Raw genomic sequence first — 26,394 nt, 5'->3', positions numbered from 1 at the left:
TGTGTTTATTCATTCATCTATAATATTGAGTTGCTTTCACCTTTGTTAGTTGTGAATAATGATACTGTAGACATGTATACAGATATCTTAAAGCCATGGACAGAAAGCAAATCTAAATCTGAAATATATATTTATCATCTCAACATTCTAAATTTAAAAAAAAAAATTTTTTTTTTAGTTTTTAAAGTGGACACAATATCTTTATTTTATTTTTACATGGTGCTGAGAATCGAACCCAGTGCCTCAAACATACTTGATGGGTGTGCTACCACTTGAGCCACATCCCCAGCCCAATTCTAAATTTTAATGTCCTAAAATGTTAAATAATTTAAAAGTAGAAATTTGCAAAATATATTGATTGCTTAAAATGTTTATTCAATTGCTATGTTTTATTAATTAAATAATATTAAGAGAGAAGTATCTTTTAGAGTAGAATTTTTAATTTTTGTAAGTTTAGTATGGAAAATAAGGTTATGTTTTGGAGAGAAGAGGTCACTATCAGAGAAACTTCATTCTATTTCTAATGAATGTTGAATTTAAAAATTAGCATTCAGACCTTGTCATGGGTGATAATAGTAAATATAGGGAAAAATGGACAGAGTCTGTCAGCAGGAATGAATTTAGGAATTATCAAAACTAGACATGTCTTGTTGAGCAGCTCCTGATTTAATAATTAAACAAGGTAGAGTTCAAGGCATGGCTTGAGATGAAAGATGAGGCTGTCACTGAGAATTAGTTTCTCCACTTTGTTGTTTTTTCAGCTTTTTAACTTTTTTGTTGAATCTTGTTTTATTTTATTGCCACATATTATAAGCAGAAGCTTGTTTATATCATTCAACTTATGCTTTTGGTATGCACAGGCATTTTCTTATGTGAGATTCATAGTTACAACATGTAAACACTGAATTTTTAAAACAAATATTAGAACTTATGAATGTAAAAATTATAGCAAAGAGTATTAGGAGGTGAAGGCTGTAAAATGATAGGGCTCCTCTGGTCTCAGGGTTTAAACACAATGAATATGTGCGGGTGACTCTATTGAGATTCTAGACTTTGTTAGTGGAGTACTTAACATTTTTTCCTGTCCTTAGAACCCCACTGTTAATCTAGTGAATTCTGTATAGTCCTTCTCAGAATAGTATTTTTAAATTTAATAAAAATATGTAAAAAATTACAAAAATCATATTGAGGTATAGTTGTCAAAATATTAATAAATCAAAATTGTAATATAGTAATATATGTTTCTAAATTTATGCAACAAATATAACAATCTAGTAGTGAGCCTGCTAGTGATTTTTGAGTAATGATGAGGGTAAATAATATCATCAGTGTTATGAACTGTTAAATATCTGTGACTTTTGTTAGTCATGGATATTACTAATGCTACCTTGATTTGAGGAGTACTTTCACAATTGAAGGAAAATGCTACATTTCAGTTAGGATAGTAAAAATAAAGATGGAATTTTTTCCCTGGTCAAATTCACTGCACTCTGGTTAATCCCCCACCCCTCTACAAAGAATATCAAAAGCCTTAGACAACTGAAATATTTTGTTTTACCTCTTGTTAGTAGTGACACATTCAGAGAGCAACCCCCTACTCACTCAGATAGCTAGAGTTTTATTTTATAGTTTAGGTCAACATTTCTTCTCCTAAACTCTCAATGCTTGTAAAGGAGAATTCCCCCCCCCCCATAATACCAGTTTATCATTTTGAATAAAATGCCCTTTAAAAATAGATTTTATTCTTTAGAACAATTTTAGATTTACAGAAATTTAAAAAGACAGCAGAGAATTTCTAAATATCCTGAGCTGATTTTCTCTGATATTCACATCTTATGTTATTTTGGTACACTTGTTGCATGAAGGATTGAATGAATCTATGTTGAAATGTTATTAGTAGCTAAAGTAATGGCTTTTTTTCATATTTCCTTAGTTTTAACCGAATGTGCCTTAGTTTATATATCTGTTGATCTTTTGAAGGACACTTTTTTTTTTTTTTTAGTTTTTAGAGACAATGAATAAAGCTTTTGTAAACATTTACCTAAAAGATTTTGTGTCGACACAGTTTTTGAATCACTTGGGTAGGAGGATCTTGATTGCTGGATAGCATAGTAAGAATATGTTTATTTAGGTTATTTAAGAAATTCCAGTTGCCTTCCAGTTTGTACCATTTTAGTTCTCTAGAAGCAAAATGCAAGTTTCTATTTCTCTTTGTCTTTTCCTGTATTTGATATGGGTAGTTTTATCTTTGCCAGTCTAAAATATGTGTATTGGTACATCAGTGTTATCTTAATTGTCATTTCTATAATGGCATGTTACTTACACATTTTTCATATGCTTCTTACCTTATATATGTCTTCTTTGGTGAGCTATCTCTTTCAATATTTTGCCCAGTTTTTGGTTGAGTCATTTTCTTATTGTTGAGTATTAAAAATTCTATGTGTATTTTAGATATGTCTTCATGAGATTTATATGTGGAAAATTTTTCTTCCAGTTTCTGGCTTGTCTTTTCATTCTCTTAATGTCTTTCACAGAGTGGAAGTTTTCAGTTTTAACCAGGTCTTACCAACTCTTTCTATCAAAGAACATGCTTTTGGTGGTATATGTAAAAACTTATCACCAAACCAAAGGTCGCATAGTTTTCTTCCTTTTTTATCCCTCCTATCTTTTCATCTAGAAGTTTTATAGGATTATATTTTATGCCTAATACCTAATCTTAGTTGATTTTTGTGAAAGATACAAGGTCTGTATCTAGATTCAATTTTGTGGGGAACACAGGTTTCCACTTGTTCTAGCACCATTAATTTGAAAATACATCTTTCTTCCCTATTGAATTGCTGTCATTCATTTGTCAATTTCTGTTGACTGGGGCTGGGACTGTAGCTCAGTGGCAGAGTGCTTGCCCAGCACATGTGAGGCACTGGGTTTAATCCTTAGCACCACATAGACGCAAATAAAATAAAGGCATGCTGTCTATCTACAACTACAAAAAATATTAAAAAAAGATCTGTTGACTGTATTTGTCGGGTTTATTTCTGAGCTCTCTATTTTGTTCTATTGATCTGCTTATTTATTCTTTCACCAGTATCATTCTCTCTTGATTTCACTTAGCTTTATAATGTCTGTAAGTTGGCTACGGTCAGTCTTCCAACTAGATTCTTCAGTGTTTTGTTGGCTCTTCTGGATTGTTTGCCTTTTCATACTTTTAATTCAAAACTTTAGAATTAGTTTATTGATAACCATAAATAACTTGTTGCAATTTTGATTACATCAGATTTGGGAGAATTGATATATTAATAATATTGAATTTTCCAATCTGTGAACATGGAATAACTCTATAGGCACATCTCATTTTATTGTGCTTTACTTTGTTTCATTCTACAGGTGTGTTTTTTATAGATTGAAGGCTTATGAGCAACCATATAATAAACTTGTTGGCACCATTTTTTTCTAATAGCATGTAGTCACTTTGTTTCTCCATGTAATATTTTGCTAATTCTCACAATATTTCAAACCTTTTCATTGTTACTAGATCTGTTAGGATGATTTGTGATCAGTGATCTTTGATGTTATCATTGTTTGTTTTGGTATGCCATGAACCACACCCATATAAACACTAAACTTAATTGAAAAATGTATGTGTTCTGACTACTCCACTAATCACCTGTGTCTCCCCTCCCTACACCCTCTCTCCCTGTCCTCAGGATTTTCTGTTCCCCAAGATACATTATTAAATATTAAATAAATTTATGAAGTGTTAACTTGTTTTGATTTGTATTTCCTTATTGATTAATGGTATTGAGCATTTTTAAATTTATTGATGATTTGTATATCTTCTATGGAGAAATGCCTATTTGAAGGGCTGGCGATATAGCTCAGTGGTACAGCAATTGCCTATCATGTGAGACTTTTGTTTTTTTCCCCAGCACCACAAAAATGAATAAATGTCTGTGTAAGTCCTTTGCCCATTTCTGAATCATATTGTTTCATTGTTGCTATTTTGGGGTTTTAGTAGTTCTCTGTATATTTTTGATTTGCAAATATTTTTTTCCATTTTGTGGATTTTTTAATGTTGATTTAGTTTCTCCCATTCTGTGGATTTTATACTGATATTGTCTTTTGATGCACAATCTTTTTTATTTTTATGCAGTCCAACTTGTCTGTTTTTTTCTTTTGTTGCTTGTGCATTTGGTGTCATAAGAAATCATCACTAAATTCAATAATGGGAAACTCTTGCCATTATCTTTTTTTACTTAATTTTTTTTCATTTTCAGTACATTAAATTTACTCATAAAACATTCTGAGAATGTACATTTTTTCTTTTTAATGGAGTATAATAAAACATAAAACCCAGATAGAACATTTGACATCAAATATTAATGTTTTAAAAAATTTACAAATTTACATGCACTTTTTTTGGAATTGACAAAAGAATGACCCCATGACAGGAGAATGTTCCTTTATTCCAAAAAAGAAAGTATGTCCAATAGAAACTGAAGGTTTTAGTCTTGGTTCTTATGCCTCATCTTTGTGTCCATGTTAAAAACTCATGCTTGTGACAAGGGTTATCACAGTCCTTATGTGGTTGGACCTGGGGATGAGGACCACTGCTCCCTTCATTGGTGACCAGGGTAGGGACCTGGACCTTTGGCCTCCACCAGCACATGTATGGTATTCCAGGATACTGTGAGTGTTGATTAAAGATACTCACTTTCATTCAGATCTTTGGCACTGTTTAACAGTCAACCTCTTCAGACTCTAGTGTCACTTGACTTTTTCTTTGGAACTCACCTGTGCTCAGGTTCCATAGCACTGTCCCTGGGGTTGAGATTGAGCAGTTAGACAGTTTCTCTTATGGTTTAGATATTAGGTATTCCCTAAAAGCTTATGTGTGAGATAGTTCAAGAAGTTTAGAAGTGAAATGACTGGTTTATGAGAGCCTAATCCACTGATAGGGATTAACTGGGCAATAACTGTAGGCAGGTGGGGTGTGGCTGAAGGAGATAAGTTCCTGGGTGCATGACTTTGAGATTTATATTTTGTCCTTGATGAGTGGAGCTCTTTCTGCTTCTTGATTATCATATCCTGAGCTGCTCTCCTCTGCCATACTCTTCCATCTTGATCCTCTGCCTCACTTTTGGCACAGATCAATGTAGTCTGCTATCTGTGAATTGAGACTTTTGAAATGATGAGTGCTAATTAAACTTTCACTCCTCTAAAATTGTTGTCACGTCTGTTGATCATAATGGCAAAAAGTTGACTGAAGCAGTTTCATTTACAATCTTTAAGACTTCAGCAGCTAATGAATGCCACCAGTTACCTGGATGTAAAACTAGAGAGGCATCAGACAGAACATACAAAAGCAGCAAGAGTGACAAGGAAGAATGGTGGCTTGATGAGGCTGTGGTCCAGTTTCCACTGGGTAGGCGCCTGTGGCATCACTCATGAGTGGAGAGTAGAGCCTGTGCTGGCCTATGTTGCAGGGAACCTCACAGAAGATGATGTTTATTGCCCAATTTCCTATGAACATTTTATAGTTTTAGGTCTTATATTTAGGTGTTTGATTGATTTTGAGCTGATTTTTATATATGTTGTTATGTAGGTATACCTGAAGTATTTTGGCGCACAGTGTTTTGATGCAGTGTTAAATTCTAAGTTGTAAATTCAAATCCTATGTTGTTGTTGCTTTTTTAAAGAATTTAACATCTGTTTTATTTATTTGTTTTTTTGTTGTGCTGGGGAACGAACCAGTGCCTCACATGTGTGAGGCAAGTGCTGTACCACTGAGCTACAACCCCAGCCCTCAAATCCTGTTTTTAGGGTCTGGTTTACTTATTTGTAACTTAAATGCACTAAAATTTACCTTCTATAGATGTGTAGTTCTGTAAGTTTTGGCAAATGTACACACTCTGTAAATGTTACCTTAGTCAAGTTATAGAATATTTTCATCACCTCTAAAGGTGAGAAAGTAGACAGACATTCCTTCCTGTTTTACATTTACTGTGAAACCATTTAATTAAAAAAATTTTCTTTAGATGTTAATGACCTTTATTTTAATAATTTATTTATATTTGGTGTGGAGAATCAAACCCAGTGTCTCACTCACGCCAACACAGTGTCTCAAGCACTGTACCACTGAGCCACAACCCAGCCTGCATTTAATTTTTTATAATTAATTATATTGTTTGCAGGATCCTTTTTACTTGTTTGAGGAACTATAAAAAATGTATTTCTAGGACTGGGGTTATGGCTCAGCAGCAGAGCGCCTGTCTAGCACATGTGAGGCACTGGGTTTGATCCTCAGCACCACATAAATATAAACAAATAAAATAAAGGCATGCTGTTTGTCTACAATTACAAAAAAATTTTGGAAAATGTATTTCTAGTTTGTAGTTTTTAGAGTTTGTATCATGTCTAGATGTTGAATTTTATCAAATGCATTTTTGTGTCTAGATTAGTATGTATTTTTCCTTTTTTATTCTGTGAATATGGTGACTTACACTGATTGATGTCTAAATGTTAAACCAACCTTGCTTAACTATGATAAATTCTTGTTAGTCAAATTCTACTATTCTTTTGTATATTGTAGGATTTGACTTAATGTTTTAAATCAGATTTTTGCATCTAAATTATCAGGATGTTGTTAACACAACATTGTCTTTCCTTTACTATCTTTTTCATGTTGTGTTATCAGGATAGTTCTGGTATTCCAATTGAGTTGGGAAATGATTCTTCTCTGTTTCTGAAATAATTCATAGTATCTGTACTGCTATTTCAATGTTAGATTAAATTCAGCAATGTTGCCATCAAAGTTAGGATCTTCTTTTTGGAAAGATTTAAAATTATAAATTCAATTGTTAATACCTGTAGGGTTATTATAATTTCCTTTTTGTGTTAGCTGTAGTAACACAAAAATGTCATTCAAAGAACTTATCTATTTCATCATTTTAGAATTCACTGGCATAAAATTGTTTATAATATTTTCTTATTATCTCTAGGGTGATTTGTACGATCTCTAGGGATTTATCCTCTTTCATGACAACATTGGTAATTTATATATCTCCCCATTTTTTTTTGTCACCCTTGCTATAGGTGTATCAATTTTCAAACACTTAGGTGTATTATTTTTTAAATATTTTTCAGGTGTCTTTTGTTAGTGATTATATGAATTCATTGGCTTAATTTTTTCATAAATTAATATTTAAATTCTGTTCCATAGACCAAATATGTTTTTCTTTGTTTCAATAAAATTTTAATTTTCTATAATACTTATTTTGGTGGAGGCAATTTTTTGTTTCTCAAAGCATACTCATTATGTACTGTGAATTTATTTTATTCATAACCATTTTCTTTTTGCTGTTTTTAATTTTGGGGACCAGCAATGAGATTAAAATCTTAATGAAAATTGTTAATAATTATTTAGTTTATCTATTTTTTTAAACCTAGTCATTCACTGTGGAAAGTTTGGTCCTTCCAGTAAATTGGTCAATTGAATATTCATATGACAAAATGCTTTTTGAACCTTTATATTACTTAATAAAACAATTCTGGGAACATCTCAAATTAAAAATTCATATAAAATAAAATGTTTAGAGGAAATTTTAGGAGACTATCTTCCTGGTCTGGACTACTGGAAGACTTCTTAAAAAGGAAATTAAAACACTAACCATAAAGAAGAATGCAGGTAAACCAGAATATATCAAAATAAATACCTTTTGTTTGTCAAAGGATATCATTAAGAAAGGGAAAAGGCAATTCAAAATGGAAGAAATATTTGCAATTCCTTTATCTAATAAAGTTCTCTTTTATCCAATAAAGATCCTTAATCCAGTAAAGTTTTTAAGTATATAAATAATTTTTATAAATCACAAAATAGAAAAGCAATCTAAATCAAAAGGATACTAGGTTTAAATAGGCACTAAAGAAAAGAGGATAGTCATATGATTAGTAAACATTTTAGAAGGTGCTTAAGACTTTATTTCTTTAGGAAAATTGAAATAAAATAATTCAATATCTCTACAAATTCACAAAATGCCTAAATTTAATAAAAACCATAGTTCCTAGTTTTGTCAAAGATGCAGAATCATAAGAAGTCCTATATAGTGCTATAGAGATGTTAGATTTTTATATCTATCTTGAACTTTAGTAGTAACTACTAAAGTTTAACATATATACATCTTAGTACTAAACAGTTCACTGCAAGAGGTGACAAACAGAAACCTGTACATAGGAGCACTATAAAACATGTCTGAAAGTCCTAGCAATATTATTTTGAATAGCCTGGAACTCAGAATAGATAGATAAATAAAATGGATAAATTATTTCCATATATTTGCCAAGTGAAATGCTGTTTAGAGCATTAAAAAAGATTACTACTGTTTGACTCCACAATATGGATGAATTTCACATATATAAGAAGTCTGATCCCAACTCTGTATTGCACTTATACAAAAATTTAAAGAAAAGCAAAGTTTATTTGTGATAAAGTCGCACTTTACCTTTGGATGGAATATGACTAATAAAGCTTCAGAGGGCCTGGTAACATATCTTCTAGTGGTGCATGAGTATTTTCAGCTGTAAAAAATTATCAATATTTAAATTAAAATTTGTGCACTTTTTTGTACATATTTCATATTTCCACAACAAGCTTATGAAATAAATCTAAATATGTTGCTCCTTATGCCATAGGAGTTGAAATTGGGATTCCTTTTCAATTTTGACTCTTGCAGGTTTCCAACTAAGTTTGTGAAGAGACAATATTTCTATCTGTAGTCCTAGATATTATCTATATTATGCTGATATAAGCTGTATAACTAAAAGCTCATGGGATATTTTATATTTCCTAAGACTTGTTGAAAGTTATCTCTGTGGTATTGCATACCAAAATAATGTCCTTGCCTCAACTTTTTCTTAATTCCCATTGTCCTTAGCATACTCTTGGCACATTAGGCTTTTAACCTGGAAGGTTTATAATTTTTGATAATTCTCATCTCCCTCATTTAATATTTTACTGAATCATTTTATTTACTTCCATGAAATTTTTGTTGGATCTGTTCTCTTTCCTTCTGTTCCAGAGCTGCTGGTTGAGGTCAGGCCATTGTTCCTCATTCTTGGACTCCTCCAATAATTTGCCAGCTGCTTTCTCTGTCTTCTCTTTCTTCCATGTCTGTTGAAAACAAAATTGTCCCATTTTTCTATGATTAAGAACTGAATTCCTAACCTAATGCCCATTATAATTTCTGCTTATAACTCATGTCATTTCAAGAACTTCAATGTAGTCTTCCAAATGATATCCTGTGTACCCAAGGTAATTTATCATTTCCTGTACAATTTTTGGGCCCTTTCCTGATTTTGTTACATACCTCCGAATTTTCCTTCTAAACAATCTGTTACAGCTTGCAAAACAGTATGCAAGAAAATATGAAAAGATGAATAATTTTTATCCCAATTTTTGGCCCCCGCTGTTTAATATCCTTTCAATTCTCTGTATGCAGTTAAAAAATTATTCTTGCCAAATATTGTTGTTGTCCTTAAAGTCCATCATGTTATACTTATAGGTTTTCCCTTGCCATTACAAAGTTTAAATTCATTTTATTTACTTTGTGCAAAAATATGCCTTAAAAATGAATAATAAAAAGAGTGACCTCATATATTTTGCTTCTTTTTTTTTTTTAAATTTTTTATTGTTGGCTGTTCAAAACATTACATAGTTCTTGATATATCATATTTCACAATTTGATTCAAGTGGGTTATGAGCTCCAATTTTTACCCCATATACAGATTGCAGAATCACATCAGTTACACATCCATTGATTTACATATTGCCATACTAGTGTCTGTTGTATTCTGCTGCCTTTCCTATCCTCTACTATCCCCCCTCCCCTCCCCTCCCCTCCCCTCCCCTCTTCTCTCTCTGCTCCCTCTACTGACATTCGTTTGTCCCCCTTATATTATTTTTCCCCTTCCCCTCACTTCCTCTTGTATGTACTTTTGTATAACTCTGAGGGTCTCCTTCCATTTCCATGCATTTTCCCTTCTCTCTCCCTTTCCCTCCCACCTCTCATCCCTGTTTAATGTTAATCTTCTTCTCATGCTCTTCGACCCTACTCTGTTCTTAGTTACTCTCCTTATATCAAAGAAGACATTTGGCATTTGTTTTTTAGGGATTGGCTAGCTTCACTTAGCATAATCTGCTCGAATGCCATCCATTTCCCTGTAAATTCTATGATTTTGTCATTTTTTAATGCAGAGTAATACTCCATTGTGTATAAATGCCACATTTTTTTTATCCATTCATCCATTGAAGGGCATCTAGGTTGGTTCCACAGTCTAGCTATTGTGAATTGTGCTGCTATGAACATCGATGTAGCAGTGTCCCTGTAGCATGCTCTTTTTAGGTCTTTAGGGAATAGACCGAGAAGGGGAATAGCTGGGTCAAATGGTGGCTCCATTCCCAGCTTTCCAAGAAATCTCCATACTGCTTTCCAAATTGGCTGCACCAATTTGCAGTCCCACCAGCAATGTACAAGTGTACCCTTTTCCCCACATCCTCGCCAGCACTTGTTGTTGTTTGACTTCATAATGGCTGCCAATCTAACTGGAGTGAGATGGTATCTTAGGGTGGTTTTGATTTGCATTTCTCTGACTGCTAGAGATGGTGAGCATTTTTTCATGTACTTGTTGATTGATTGTATGTCCTCCTCTGAGAAGTGTCTGTTCAGGTCCTTGGCCCATTTGTTGATTGGGTTCTTTGTTCTCTTATTGTCTAATTTTTTGAGTTCTTTGTATACTCTGGATATTAGGGCTCTATCTGAAGTGTGAGGAGTAAAGATTTGTTCCCAGGATGTAGGCTCTCTATTTACCTCTCTTATTGTATCTTTTGCTGAGAAAAAACTTTTTAGTTTGAGTAAGTCCCATTTGTTGATTCTAGTTATTAACTTTTGTGCTATGGGTGTCCTATTGAGGAATTTGGAGCCGGACCCCACAGTATGTAGATCATAGCCAACTTTTTCTTCTATCAGACGGCTTGTCTCTGATTTGATATCAAGCTCCTTGATCCATTTTGAATTAACTTTTGTGCATGGCGAGAGAAAGGGATTCAGTTTCATTTTGTTGCATATGGATTTCCAGTTTTCCCAGCACCATTTGTTGAAGATGCTATCCTTCCTCCATTGCATGCTTTTAGCCCCTTTATCAAATATAAGGTAGTTGTAGTTTTGTGGATTGGTTTCTGTGTCCTCTATTCTGTACCATTGGTCCACCCGCCTGTTTTGGTACCAGTACCATGCTGTTTTTGTTACTATTGCTCTGTAGTATAGTTTGAAGTCTGGTATCGCTATACCGCCTGATTCACACTTCCTGCTTAGCATTGTTTTTGCTATTCTGGGTCTTTTGTTTTTCCATATGAATTTCATGATTGCTTTCTCTATTTCTACAAGAAATGCCGTTGGTATTTTGATTGGCATTGCATTAAACCTATAGAGAACTTTTGGTAATATCGCCATTTTGATGATGTTAGTTCTGCCTATCCATGAACAGGGTATATTTTTCCATCTTCTAAGATCTTCTTCTATTTCTCTCTTTAGGGTTCTGTAGTTTTCATTGTATAAGTCTTGCACCTCTTTTGTTAGGTTGATTCCCAAGTATTTTATTTTTTTTGAAGATATTGTGAATGGAGTGGTTGTCCTCATTTCCATTTCAGAGGATTTGTCGCTGATATACAGGAATGCCTTTGATTTATGCGTGTTGATTTTATATCCTGCCACTTTGCTGAATTCATTTATTAGCTCTAATAGTTTCTTTGTAGACCCTTTTGGGTCTGCTAGGTATAGAATCATGTCATCTGCAAATAGTGATAATTTAAGTTCTTCTTTTCCTATTTTGATGCCTTTAATTTCTTTCGTCTGTCTAATTGCTCTGGCCAGTGTTTCGAGAACTATGTTGAACAGAAGTGGTGAGAGAGGGCATCCCTGTCTTGTTCCAGATTTTAGAGGGAATGCCTTCAATTTTTCTCCATTCAGAATGATGCTAGCCTGAGGCTTAGCATAGATTGCTTTTACAATATTGAGGTATGTTCCTGTTATCCCTAGTTTTTCTAGAGTTTTGAACATAAAGGGATGCTGTACTTTGTCAAATGCTTTTTCCGCATCTATCGAGATGATCATATGGTTCTTATTTTTAAGTCTATTGATGTGGTGAATAACATTTATTGATTTCCGTATATTGAACCAGCCTTGCATCCCAGGGATGAATCCTACTTGATCATGGTGCACAATTTTTTTGATAAGTTTTTGTATCCGAGTGGCCAGAATTTTATTGAGGATTTTTGCATCTAGGTTCATTAGAGATATTGGTCTGTAGTTTTCTTTCTTTGAAGTGTCTTTGTCTGGTTTAGGTATCAGGGTGATGTTGGCCTCGTAGAATGAATTTGGAAGTTCTCCCTCTTTTTCTATTTCCCAAAGTAGCTTGAAAAGTATTGGTATTAGTTCCTCTTTAAAGGTTTTGTAAAACTCTGCTGTATACCCATCCGGTCCTGGGCTTTTCTTAGTTGGTAGTCTTTTGATGGTTTCTTCTATTTCCTCAATTGATATTGGTCTGTTTAGGTTGTCTATATCCTCCTGACTCAATCTGGGCAGATCATATGACTTAAGAAATTTATCTATGCCTTCACTATCTTCTAATTTATTGGAGTATAAGGATTCAAAATAATTTTTGATTATCCTCTGTATTTCTGAAGTGTCTGTTGTGATATTGCCTCTTTCATCCCGTATGTTAGTAATTTGAGTTCTCTCTCTTCTTCTCTTCACTAGCATGGCTAAGGGTCTGTCGATTTTGTTTATTTTTTCAAAGAACCAACTTTTAGTTTTGTCAATTTTTTCAATTGTTTCTTTTGTTTCGATTTCATTAATTTCAGCTGTGATTTTCATTATTTCTTGCCTTCTACTTCTTTTGCTGTTGTTTTGCTCTTCTTTTTCTAGGATTTTGAGATGAAGTATGAGATCATTTATTTGTTGGTTTTTTCTTTTTTTAAGGAATGAACTCCAAGCAATGAATTTTCCTCTTAGAACTGCTTTCAATGTGTCCCATAGATTCCGATATGTTGTGTCTGTGTTTTCATTTATCTCTAAGAATTTTTTAATTTCTTCCTTGATGTCTTCTATAACCCATTGATCATTCAGTAACCTATTGTTCATTCTCCAAGTGATGTATTCTTTTCCCTTCCTTCTTTTATCGTTGATTTTCAGTTCCATTCCATTATGATCAGATAGGATGCATGGTATTATCTCTACTCCTTTATATTGTCTAAGAGTTTCCCTGTGACATAATATATGATCTATTTTTGAGAAGGATCCATGTACTGCTGAGAAAAAAGTGTAACTGCTTGATGTTGGGTGGTATATTCTATATATGTCAATTAAGTCTAGATTATTAATTGTGTTATTGTGTTCTATAGTTTCCTTATTCAACTTTTGTTTGGAAGATCTGTCCAGTGGTGATAGAGGTGTGTTGAAGTCTCCCATGATTATTGTATGGTGGTCTATTAGACTCTTGAACTTGAGAAGAGTTTGTTTGATGAACATAGCTGCACCATTGTTTGGGGCATATATATTTATGATTGTTATGTCTTGTTGGTGTATGGTTCCCTTGAGCAGTATGTAGTGTCCCTCTTTATCCCTTTTGATTAACTTGGGCTTGAAATCTATTTTATTTGATATGAGTATGGATACTCCTGCTTGTTTCCGAGGTCCATATGAGTGATATGATTTTTCCCAACCTTTCACCTTCAGCCTATGTATGTCTTTTCCTATCAAATGCGTCTCCTGTAGGTAGCATATTGTTGGGTCTTGTTTTGTGATCCATTCTACTAGCCTGTGTCTCTTGATTGGTGAGTTTAAGCCATTAACATTTAGGGTTATTATTGAGATATGGGTTGTTCTTCCAGCCATATTTGTTTATTTCTGTTACTAAACATGGTTTGTTTTCCTCTTTGATTATTTTCCCCCCTTTAGTGTCCTACCTCCCACTGTTGGTTTTCATTGTTATTTTCCATTTCCTCTTCCTGTAATGCTTTGGCGAGGATGTTTTGAAGAGATGGTTTTCTAGCTGCGAATTCTTTAAACTTTTGTTTATCGTGGAAGGTTTTAATTTCATCTTCCATCCTGAAGCTTAATTTCGCTGGAAACACAGTTCTTGGTTGGAACCCATTTTCTTTCAGTGTTTGAAATATGTTATTCCAGGATCTTCTAGCTTTCAGAGTCTGTGTTGAAAGATCAGCTGTTATCCTGATTGGCTTACCCCTAAATGTGATCTGCTTCCTTTCTCTTGTAGCTTTTAAAATTCTCTCCTTATTCTGTATGTTGGGCATCTTCATTATAATGTGTCTAGGTGTGGGTCTCTTATGATTTTGCACATTCGGCGTCCTGTAGGCTTCTAGGATTTGGGGTTCTGTCTCATTCTTCAAGTCTGGGAAGTTTTCTCGTATTATTTCATTGAATAGATTGCTCATTCCTTTGGTTTGAAACTCTGTCCCTTCCTGTATCCCAATGACTCTTAAATTTGGTCTCTTGATGTTATCCCATATTTCTTGGATGTTCTGCTCATGGTTTCTTAACAGTCTTGCTGAGCTGTCTATGTTCTTTTCAAGTTGAAATACTTTATCTTCATTGTCTGATGTTCTGTCTTCTAAGTGTTCTACTCTGCTGGTAGTATTCTCAATTGAGTTTTTAAGTTGGCTTATTGCTTCCTGCATTTCTAGGATTTCTGTTTGTTTGTTTTTTATAACCTCTATTTCCCTGTATAGTTGATCTTTTGCTTCTTGGATTTGTTTATGTAATTCATTGTTGAAGTGATCTTTCATTGTCTGATTTTGCTGTCTGATGTCTTCCTTGAGACTCCAGATCATCTGAAGCATGTATATCCTGAATTCTTTATCTGACATTCCATCTGCTGCAGCTATTACCTCTTCTAACGTTGAGTTGACCTGCAATGCTTGTGGTCCTTTCTTTCCTTGTCTCTTCATACTGTTCGCGTTCCTTTCTACTTGGTGAAACTGTTGTGCTATTGAATTTTCCCCCTATATATTTATATTGGTCTTGTATGGTTGCAAAGTCTCCCTCGCAGGCGCGGGCGGCGGCTCTGCCCCTCCTCCAATTGGGGCAATGTGCCTACCACGCCGGCAGGCCGCTGGGCCTGCTCTGCCGGTCGGTAGCAGGTCCGCCGACCTTGCAGGCGCGGGCGGCGGCTCTGTCCCTCTGCGGGCCACTAGGCTTGTTCTGTCGGTGGTCGCAGTTCTGTCTACTTTGCAGGCGCAGGCAGCGGCACTGCCCCTCTGCAGGCCTCTGGGGCTGTAGTGCCAGTGGGTCGCAGGTCCGCCTACCTTGCAGGTGCGGGGGGGGGCGGCTCTACCCTTCCTCAGGCCACTGGGCCTGTTCTGTCTCTCGGTTGCAGGTCTGGCCTGTTCTGATGGTGGTCACAGTTCCGTCTACGTTGCAGGCGCGGGGGGGAGGGGGCGGCTCTGCCTCTCAGCAGGGCGCTGCTCCTCTTCTGCCGGTGGGTCGGAGGCCCGCCTACCTTGCAGGAGTGATTGGAAGCTCTGCCCCTCCGTGGGCCACTGGGCCTTTTCTGTCAGTGGTCACAGTTCCGCCTACCTGGCAGGCGCGGGGGGTGGGGGGCGGCTCTGCCCCTCAGCAGGCCGCTGGGCCTGTTCTGTGGGTGGTCACAGTTCCCTCTACCTTGCCGGCGCAGGGGGAGGGGGCGGCTCTGCCTCTCAGCAGGCCGCTGCTCCTCTGCTGGTGGGTCGCAGGCCCGCCTACCTTGCAGGAGTGATTGGAAGCTCTGTCCCGCCGCGGGCCACTGGGCCTTTTCTGTCCGTGGTCACAGTTCCCCTACCTGGCAGGCGCGGGGGGTGGGGGGCGGCTCCGCCCCTCAGCAGGCCGCTGGGCCTGCTCTGTGCGTGGTCACAGTTCCCTCTACCTTGCCGGTGCGGGGGGAGGGGGCGGCTCTGCCTCTCAGCAGGCCGCTGCTCCTCTTCTCATATTTTGCTTCTTAAGTCAGAGAGTTGGTGTCAGCATATACAAAAGTAATTGATCAGTTAATGTAGATCTGTAATACTTATCTGCATATCAGAAAGCATGTCAACTTATAATGACAGTTACGTTTCAGCAGATGATCAGTGTTTGAAGAATTAGTATCAGAATTGTCTTTTTTTTTAATATGTATTTTTTAGTTATCAGCGGACACAACATCTTTATTTGTATGTGGTGCTGAGGATCGAACCTGGGCCGCATGCATGCCAGGCGAGCGCGCTACCGCTTGAGCCACATCCCCAGCCCAGAATTGTCTTTTTTTAATAATCTGCTTGTACCTTATCAAGTTTCTTCTTCTCACCTCTCTTTTTTCCTTTCTTCTTACAGCCTGATTGACTGCTGTTTTTTTTTTTCTTCTTCTGAATCCTTTCTTCAGTTTTGGTTTTTATATTCCTTCTCGTGACTGTTCTATCTGGCACATTACTATGACTTCCTAATCTTGTACAAATCAGAAATCAGTCTTCACAGACAGGTACCAACTAGTCTGTTTTTGCCCACTTGGTGGCTATTGGTATAAATAATTGATCATACATATATAAACACACATAAAATATGTTTCATATTTATACATTCTTTGAATTATTTGCTAAGGACCCTCAGGAAAAATAATATTTGATAACCTGGTAAAATTTGGTCTTAGTTATGCTGCAGTTAACATGGACATCATGTACGAGGAGCCTGAGGGAGTGTGCTGAGTGATATGCTGAAGGAACTGGTTCTAGGCTTACTCTCTTCATCTTCATTGCTGTTGAAGTAATTGCAATATGTTTTTTATACTTATGGAGTGCTGGAGTAAGACGGGTTATAAAAAGATAAGCATATTATGGGAATATGTGCGAACATATCATGTGGGAACTATGATAAATTCAGGGTGGATCATTTGATTTTTTTCAAATGGGGGAAAGACTATACATAAATATAGAATTAATTGATTTTACTGTTAATCCCCATTATGGTTAAGAATTAGTCAATGCAGTTTGAAATACTAACCTTATTGCAAGGGTGTTAGGGGAATAGATATTAAGATTTTCTTTTTAGAGCATTCTAGTTGTATATTTTAAAACTGATTTCTCAAAGATGATTTTTATCATTTTTAAAACTGATGACTTTTGACTTTATTAATTCAAGCTAACAAAGGTATATATTTAAGAAATCATTGGGCAATGAGCAATCTATACTTCAACAGCATATTTAGGGAATATTTTGTGGTAATAGATTATTACTTCTATTGCTCTTCTGTTTCTTTCTTATAAAATATCATGTTTCTGAGTCTCATTTCACTTAAACTAAATATTGCTAATACTGAGTTAGTATTGATAATGCTGAGATAGGATAGAATTTCACTAGCTTGCCCTTTATTATTTTTGAAGTTCCAAGCTATAAAACACTGTTGCCCTCAAATTACAGAATAAAAAAAAAATCTTGCAAATGTTTAATAATGTAACATTTTTTTTAAGTACTAGGGATTGAAGTAAAGAACATTTGAGAGACTAAGAAAGGGACCTGAACTGTTTCCAAAGTTTGATTTAGCTTCTCTTTGTATACCTTCTGTTATAAAATGTTATCTCTTCTTATGGTATTTCAGCAGATTCATTTTCTGTAATCTTATGAGCAGAATATTGTAGTCTTGGAGATGTTGTAACAGTGGAGTGAATTTTGGTTCAGGAGATTGTGAACCAAATTCTTTTCTTCTTACTATTTTACTAAAAGAACAAGTAAAAGAGCAAGGTAATCAGTTTTGCTCATATCTAAAACTATATTTCTGATACCTACCTCATAGTTTTGGGGGAATGATTAAATGGCCTAAACCTTATAAAATACTTAGCACAGTGCCTGGTCTACAGTGACCACTCAGAGGCGGCTCTTGTCATCATCAAAATATGTTGGTGGTCCATGAGACCCTGGGTATTCAATTGGGGAAGATATTTACAAATATTTGTCTTTAATGTGGTAAGTTATATACCTTGTTTTTCTTTCCATTTTAAAAAAATGCAGCATGAGATCTACCCTCTTAACAACACAGTATCTTTAATTATATACACAATGTTGTACAGAAGATTTCTAGGACTTTTTCATTTTCCTTGACTGATATTCTGTAGCTATTGAATAATAGGCTCCCTGCTTTCTCCTTCTCCTTGCAACTGGCAAGCACCACTCTACTTTCCGTATCTGTGTATTCCAGCATTCTAGGTACTTCAGATCACTGGAACTATGCAGCATTGTCTTCTGTGACTGTCTTCTTTCACTTAGTGTAATGTCCTTAAGGTTCATCCAAGTTGCAGCATGTGGTTAATTTTCCTTCTTCTTTGTGTATGTGTGTATCATATTGTATTAGCCATTCACTATGCACGGACATTTACATTGTTTCCATTTCTTAGCTAATGTGAATAGCTGGAGTGGAACATAAAAGGGCAAATATTTCCTTTAAGATTCTAGTTTCAATTTTTTTGGATGAATACCCAGAAGTAAAAATGCTGGATCATTGGGTATTTCTGTTTTCAAATTTTAGAGGAATCTTCATACTCTTTTCCATGGTGGCTAGGTCACTTTACTTCTCATCAGCGGTGTACAAGGGTTTCAGTTTCTCCACGTGCCACCAATACTTGTTATTTTTCTATAGGAACCTAAAGGTTTGCCAAGACATGGAGGAGATAATAAGGGTGGAAAAGTACCACTGTCATCAGGGATGCTTACTTCTTGTTAGTATTTGTCAGTTCTTATAGAGCATAGTTATATTCAGGAAGAGTGACTAGTGTCCACACCGCAACATTGAGCAGGAAAATGAAAAGGACCCACTTTCCAATTGTTCTGTTGTTTTTCAATAAGCATATTCCATTGGATTCTTATTTTAGATATAATAGTTTTTTGATCAGTTTGATAACTCCTGAGTTAAAATTTCAGGTTCACTGTATTATTCTTACTCTGTTCAATGACAGACAGACAGTTGAGGTCACAGTGTTATTTCAGTGTCCATCATTTTCTTCTCTGAAATGTTGGGTATCTTTCCCTTTCATCTTTTTTTCTTTTTCTCATAAAAAATGGTTTATACTTTTATCAGCATTTTTTCTCATCTTTATAGTATTCAATTATTCATATTATAGAAGGAGAACTGTCTGGATTTTCTGGCTGATAAAACCCCCCTTTCCTTAGGCAAAGTCTGTAGATTTGTTTATTTGTATCAATTTGGGCCCTTTGCATTTTTAATTTCTTTATCAATTAGGTTATTTTCTGATACTTTATAATCATATATTTATTTTCCATTAGGATAAAGTATATAAGAAATAGATTTAAAAAAAATTCTCTTCATATGGGGCATATATTTATCCCTTTTTTGGATTTCCTATATTCTCTCTATATATTACACACAAAATCCCTCACTTCACCATGTGTTATGGCTTGTCTCCAAAAGTTCATGTGTGCAGCAATGCAAGAAGGCTTAGAGGTTGAATGATTTGGGTTATGAGAGCCTTAACCCAATCAGTGAATTAATCCCCTGGTGGTATTAACTGAGTAGTAACCTAAGGTGGGTAGGGTGTGGCTGGAGGTGGGTCACTGGGGGCATGCCTTTGGGGTATATATTTTGTATCTGGTGAGTGGAGTCTCTCTCTCTTTCTGCTACCTGATGTTCATGTGAACTACTTCCCTCTGCTATACTCTTCTTCCATGATGTTCTGCTTCACCTCAAGCCTCAAGAAATGGAGCCAGCTGCCTATGGACTAAGACCTCTGAAACCGTGAGCCCCCAAATAAACTTTTCCTCCTCTATAGTGGTTCTGGTTGGGTGTCTGAGTCACAGCTGTGAAAAAGCTGACTAAATACCATGCATGCCTTTTCTCAGGGATCTTGACTTCTCAAACCCTGGCTTTTCTGGCCATGCTGAGCTCTATTCCCTTGCCCTGCCCTCATCCTCCAAGACTGGAAAATGCCTCCAGGGTAAAAGCAAATGGAGAATGCTGAGCCTCTCTGCAGCTTCTTCCTTTGACCTCCTTACCACCCTCCTTGCACAGCCTCTAACACCTAACTAATAAAAAAAAAGTTCTTAGTCTTTCAGTTCTTTTTTTTTTCAAATCATGCCTGGGGTAGAGCCCAGGGCCTTGTGCATGCGAGGCAAGCACTCTACCAGTTGAGCTATATCCCCAGCTCAGTTGTTCTTTAAAGAAAAAAAATTGGGGGGGGGTTATAGATGGACCCAGTACCTTTATTTTATTTATTTATTGTTATATGGTGCTGAGGATTGAACCCAGTGCCCCACATGTGCTAGGCAAGTTCTCCGCCACTAAGCTACAACCCTAGCCCCTTTCAGTTGTTCTTAATGGGAATGTATTCTACAGTGAGCTACTTCTTCAGAGCCAGAAGTAGGATTTTTCCTTGTAGGATTTGTAGTTGGAGCTTGCATTTATATTTCTCATACCTCTTGTCTCTTTTTGGCAATTTCTGAAGAGGAAGGGATGCAAATAGTTTTTATTCCACCATTTAAGATTGGAAAGCCAAAGATATATTCTTTGTTTCTTCCATCCACATAACATGTAGGAAATAGGGGTGTTTGGAATATGTATTAGAAAATTGAAACTGTCTTCTGAAAGAGATTCCTGAACAAGAGCACTCCAAAGTAAATAGAGTGCTTGAGAATGAACCTGGACATCTGATAGGTGTCAGGCTCTGAGCCAGGAATTGTGTCACTTATTAAAATTTGATCTATCTGACGTGCTTTTAAGGTAGATGTAATGATTTCCATTTTACATATTTGGAAGCTGTTACACCAAAATTTAACTTTATATCTATTCGGTAATGAAGAAGGGATGAGAGGATGAAAAGATGTGAGATTTTAATGTTATTTAATATTTGAACTTTATTTTAAATGTGTATCTTAGAAACTGTATAAAAGGAACATAGTACATCTTTCCTAATTACTCATACACATTAGAAGTTTACTTGTTAAATGAAAATCAGTCATCCCTCCAGCTAATGCTTGCTACCTTATTTTTAAATATAAAGTACCTAAGAGGTCATAAGCACCTTTGTTAAGGTTTTAAATTATAGTCCTACCAAGGTAAAGAATACAAAATAGCTTAAATATCAAATGATAGATGAATGATTTAGTTAAGAGAAAATTTTGAATACAGTGGAAAAAATACAGAAAAACTTTTACTAAAATGGAAATGATATTCAAAAAAGAATGAAAATTTGTGTACTAACACTATAATTCTGTAATATAATATTTATATATACTTAAATAATAAAAAGTATATTGATTATGTGATAATCCTGGTAATAAAATTTGAGAGTTATAGATTTTATACTTAAATGATTACATTGTTTTATAATTTGAAAAAGTTTTTGCAGCTTCAAATGATGAGAAAAGGGCACTGGTAAGTACTCACCTAATGAACCTAAACTAATAAAGAGATGTGAAGAGAATTTAACCTTCTAAGGATAGGGACTTTGTCCTATATGCTGCCACGTTCCTGCTTCATGGAATATTTGCAGACTCAGTAAATATTCACTTAATTTAATGAATGACTTTAAGCATGTAACTGTGCTGTTTCTAGTTTTATGGTAGAAAGCATTTTTTAAAAAAGATGTTAGAGGTTGATTTAGTTTTTACTATTGTCATTTATGATGCATTTACTTATTTTCCAGGCTCCTTAATGGTACAAAAGTGTTATACAAAAGTAAAAGTCTTTCTCAACAATAACTTATTCTTTTAGAACCACATGGTTAAAGAACTGGAGGCCCGTGTCCAGCAACTGACTGGAGAAGCAGAGAACAGTAATTTACAGAGACAGAAACTAATTCAGGATAAATTGGAACTTGAAAGATGTTACCAGATAACATGTAGTGAATTACAAGAAGTAAAGGCAAGGTATTTTCTGAAATCAGATATCTATTTGGGGTAGCTACAAAGTACTTATAGTAACTGTATAAGTAATCTGTAAAAATTAATCAAACCATGCACATTTAATCTTAAAGTCCTCTTTAAACATAAGAGGCATATGTTTACAGTTAATAAAAATGTGCATACTTATTTGACATTTTTAAGTATAATAGATTTAGATGATTAAAAAATTCCACTTTAGAGATTGATTCTAAAAATATTAGAAATCTATTTTTTTTTTGCTTTTAGGCGCAACTTACTGCATAAAGAAAAAGACCATCTTATGAATGATTATGAGCAAAACATGAAACTATTACAAAGCAAACATGATGCAGATATAAGCCTTCTGAAACAAGAACATGCTCTTTCAGCTTCAAAGGTATTGAATAAGCTGACAGATATATCCACACAAAGTAGTTATTTTCTTTGCTCAGCCTGTAGCCATAGACGGACATGTAGAAGCTAATTGGAGTTTGACATTGTTACCATCACTTTATTCTTGAAATAATGGGAACTTTGAGAATTTTTGTTATTTAAAATGTTGAAAATGTTAATGTCTGATAGAGTATACAACATAAATGTTTATAAATTACATTCTTCTGTAAGTTAACCCTTGTTAGTATGAAAGTTTTAAAAGGAGGAAACCTATAAATTCTGAGAAGTCGTTTTTTTAATGTATTTTGTTGAGTAATGATATATATTATTATTGTCTTGAAATTTTGACTCTGCTTTAGTTTTGTAGTTAAATTTTTTAAAACATATTATTTTTGATGTTGACAGACCTTTATTTTATTCATTTATTTATATGTAGTGATGAGAATCAAACCCAGTTCCCACACATGCGAGGCAAGTGCTCTACCACTGAGCCACAACAACAGCCCCGTAGTTTTTTTTTTTAATATTTATTTATTTTTTTAGTTGTGATTGGACACAATACCTTTATTTTATTTATTCATTTTATGTGGTGCTGAGTGAGGATCAAACCCAGGGCCGCGCACATGCTAAGCGAGCGCTCTACCACTGAGCCACAACCCCAGCCCTAGCTCCATAGTTTTATGCCGCAGTCCAGCTGCAGCAAAATAACCGGGGGGTGAGGAACAACTTGTGTAGATTGATACAGCAGGAGTGGGAGCCGTTTATTGTAGGACAGGAGGGGTATATATACTTTCCACACAGCTTATCTAATTAACATAAACTCCATACAGCAGTCAACCAATAAGGAATCTCCACACTTAAAGGCTCGCTGGTGTTACTTCACAAACCACTCCCTTTGGCAAAATGCCAGGCGCCATCCAGACTTGTTTATAGACTCTAACAGTTTTATAGTTATAATTTTTTGAAGTTTTCTGTAAACCTATTTTTTATGTCAGTATTACATTTGTAACATTAAATACTACCTGGTACTTAATTTATATTTTTACTTTTAAAAAATTAATTTTCCGTTCATTAAAATAGTTTTTATTTATATTTCTAGATAATTTAAATTTTGATTGAATTTTCAGGGGGTACGAATATATTTTTTGAATCAGAATTTATAAGATGGTGCAAAAATCAATATTTGAGTTTTTATTCTTAAAATCCTTCAGGCATCTGATATGATTAAAGGATTAGAACAGAACATCTGTGAATTAAAACAGCAGTTACAGGAATCAGAACTTCAAAGACAGCAGCAACTAAAGGTGAGACTTGGGTTTTTACCCAGAACAATGGCCCAAACTCTCCTTTCCTTTCCTTGATTTATGTTTTAAGATGAGAGTCAATTAAAAAAACAAATCATATAGCAGAGAGCCCTTTCTGATTCTTTTATTGCACTGCATAATTTAAATTTTATTTTATTTACTTAAATTGAAGAATTGGATATTAATAACATGTACAGAATAAAGAACAATAGTTTTAATTTGAATGATCTCTCTTTTGAGGTTAGTTTTAAAAAATAAACCCTATCTAAGTATGTTATTTCAGAATAATTTTTCTCTTTTAAATTATCTACGAATTTTCATAATCTCCCTTGTCCTCCTCTTTCTTTTTCTTTTACCTTTTGGATTTTTCCTTTCTCTCATTGCCAAAAAGTACCAAAGATTAGTGTACGATATAACTTCAAATTTGTTATTTTCATATTGACTCAATTGGCCATTCTTAACCTCCTAATCCTAAGGGTTGAAAAGTTCCTCTTACACTTTACTGCAAAGTAGGCACTTTTGAGCACAGTTAACATCTTCAGACAGCTAAGGCCTTTGGTCCTGTAATATGGAGGTACTCATATACTTTCTACTTGTAGGCTAGAAAATTGGGCAGGTAGGGCTCTCCTAATAATTTTCAAAACTCTGAAGCTTGACATCTAATAGATTCATTGATTTCATTGGATTTGCTTATTATATTGACTCTAATAGCAATTTTAAATATAATAAAAATAAACATTTATTATTCACAGGACCAAGAAAATAAGTTTCAAGTGGAGAAAAGCCAATTAAAACACACCTATGAGAATAAGGTAATAAGTTTTGTGGGAAATTATAAAACATTGAAAATTTGGCAGATGAGGTATTTAATGGGGTCTGAGTTTTATAATGCCATACATTTTAACCCTTAAAGAATAATTTGTTTCCACGTTGATTTCAACCACACAGTGGTCAATATTTTTTCGTTATTTTTTATTTTTATAAATAGCTTCTTCAGGTCAATTATTATTTACATCAACATTAAAACACTGCTTGCATGTTTAATTTATTATCTTTCATAATACTACTTTTAAATTATATTTTATTTCTACCAGCTTAAAAGTATGATACAATGGGAGTTATTTTATGTTATGTTATCATATGTTCAATGAGAGCATTGAATATTTAACCAAAGGACATAAAACAATGAAAGAATTGACTACTACTTAAAAATTATTAGTCGTTTCTTATTATTTAGAATAGTGTGTATTTCTACTGATATATGTTAGTAGCCTTGATATCAGTAATAACTAGGGGTATATTAACATCTTTGGCAGTAAAAAACAATGTTTTATGGATTTTTGATTATGACACTTATGTTCTGAAATTGTTTGCTATCAGTGGAAGGGCATTTGAAATACAAGGTTTTGTGCTGCTTTTATAATTATTTGCTGTTCTGACAAATGAATACACTTGTAAAATTTACCTATAATGGAAAAGGAGAAAGAAGTTAATCCTTCCATTAATTAAAATATATACAAATTTAAATTAAACGTGGTTTACATAAAAATTCTTAAAACATTTTATGTTACCACCTCTTACTTATCCATATAATCAGTTACCCAGTACCTAGCCATAAACTGTTTACACTGGTCAAAGTGTCATATTAGATAATAAGATGAGGTTGTGGATACATTAGGCATAGACCCTGCCCTCCAACAGCTTAATGTAGAAGAAGAAAAATGTTTCTGTTTTTAAGAAATGTATTTTTACTGACAACGTACTGACCTGTGTCTGTGCTTTTTAAAATTAATAATAGATTTTCTTACTGCTGCAATTTTAACACAACTCAGTGCAAGTTCTTAGGTATATTTTATATCTACAAAATTGATAGCTCAACAGGAAAGTGAAGTAATGCTTTTATTGAAATAAAGAAGATTTTCAGTTTCTATTGTCAAGCAATGTGGCTTCATAAATATTTTGCTTACCAAAAGAAGAACATGTGTCATCATAAGCCTTGCTTCCTACAGTATAAAGCATCTGGATCCTCTGGGTATACTTGTTAGTTCATTGTTCATTCTTTGGGCAGATTTCTGACTTTCCTTCCATTAAAGAGCATCTTTCTGGGTCTGGTTGTGGCTCAGTGGTAGAGTGTTTACCTAGCATGCATGAGGCACTGGGTTCGATCCTCAGCACCACATAAAAAAATAAATAATCAAAATAAAGGTATTGTGTCCTGTGTCCATCTGCAACTAAAAAAAAAAAAAAGAAAAAAGAAATTCTTAAAAACAAACAAAAACAGAGCATCTTTCTAGCCTCTTGCTCCATTACGCTTTATGGTTAGTCTCCTCCTAAGAGGTGGTTATATGTGTATCTCTGAAATGGATGGGCTGGTGTCAAGAGAGAGGCACACACTAATTGTGAAAGAATATATTCCTTTCCTGAACTTCTCTCTAAGGACTGTTCTGCTGAGGACTGTTAAATGCAGAGCTAGACCTAAAACGGCAGTCTTTTTTTCTCTCATTATCTTTTCTGGAATATTTAGCCACTAAGTCGACTAAAATTTCTGAGGCCAGTCCCTTTACCTGATGAATATACACGAGAGAGCAAATATGGGAGTTCAATTCATCCTTATCCAGTAACCTTCCAACCATTTATGTTCTATTTCATTCCAAAATATAGGGAGCAGACCTAAATTTTCTTTATTAGGCATAATAACTGTAGCTATTCCTTTTCCGTGAGCAATCAGTTTACCTAGCTTTTTAATAGAAAGTAAT

The 26,394-nt window shown here is 34.7% G+C and overlaps 1 protein-coding gene across 7 annotated transcripts in view; it reads left to right on the top strand.

Moving 5' to 3' along the window:
• Cep112 (centrosomal protein 112) overlaps nucleotides 1-26,394 on the top strand; it is a 472,978-nt gene that overhangs the window by 111,158 nt on the left and 335,426 nt on the right. For all 7 annotated transcript variants that reach the window (XM_046422633.2, XM_058572199.1, XM_058572198.1 and 4 more), the window contains 4 exons: nucleotides 21,793-21,947; nucleotides 22,209-22,338; nucleotides 23,546-23,638; nucleotides 24,391-24,450. In XM_046422633.2, coding sequence (XP_046278589.1) covers nucleotides 21,793-21,947; nucleotides 22,209-22,338; nucleotides 23,546-23,638; nucleotides 24,391-24,450 — 438 coding nt within the window. The remainder of the gene's footprint in view (nucleotides 1-21,792; nucleotides 21,948-22,208; nucleotides 22,339-23,545; nucleotides 23,639-24,390; nucleotides 24,451-26,394) is intronic.

The sequence above is a fragment of the Marmota monax genome, unplaced genomic scaffold (genome assembly GCF_021218885.2).
Source record: "Marmota monax isolate L192 unplaced genomic scaffold, Marmota_monax_Labrador192_F-V1.1 WCK01_AAM20220418_F8-fsc00173, whole genome shotgun sequence".
Classification (NCBI taxonomy): Eukaryota; Metazoa; Chordata; class Mammalia; order Rodentia; family Sciuridae; genus Marmota; species Marmota monax.
This window is presented reverse-complemented; position numbering and strand designations above follow the sequence as displayed.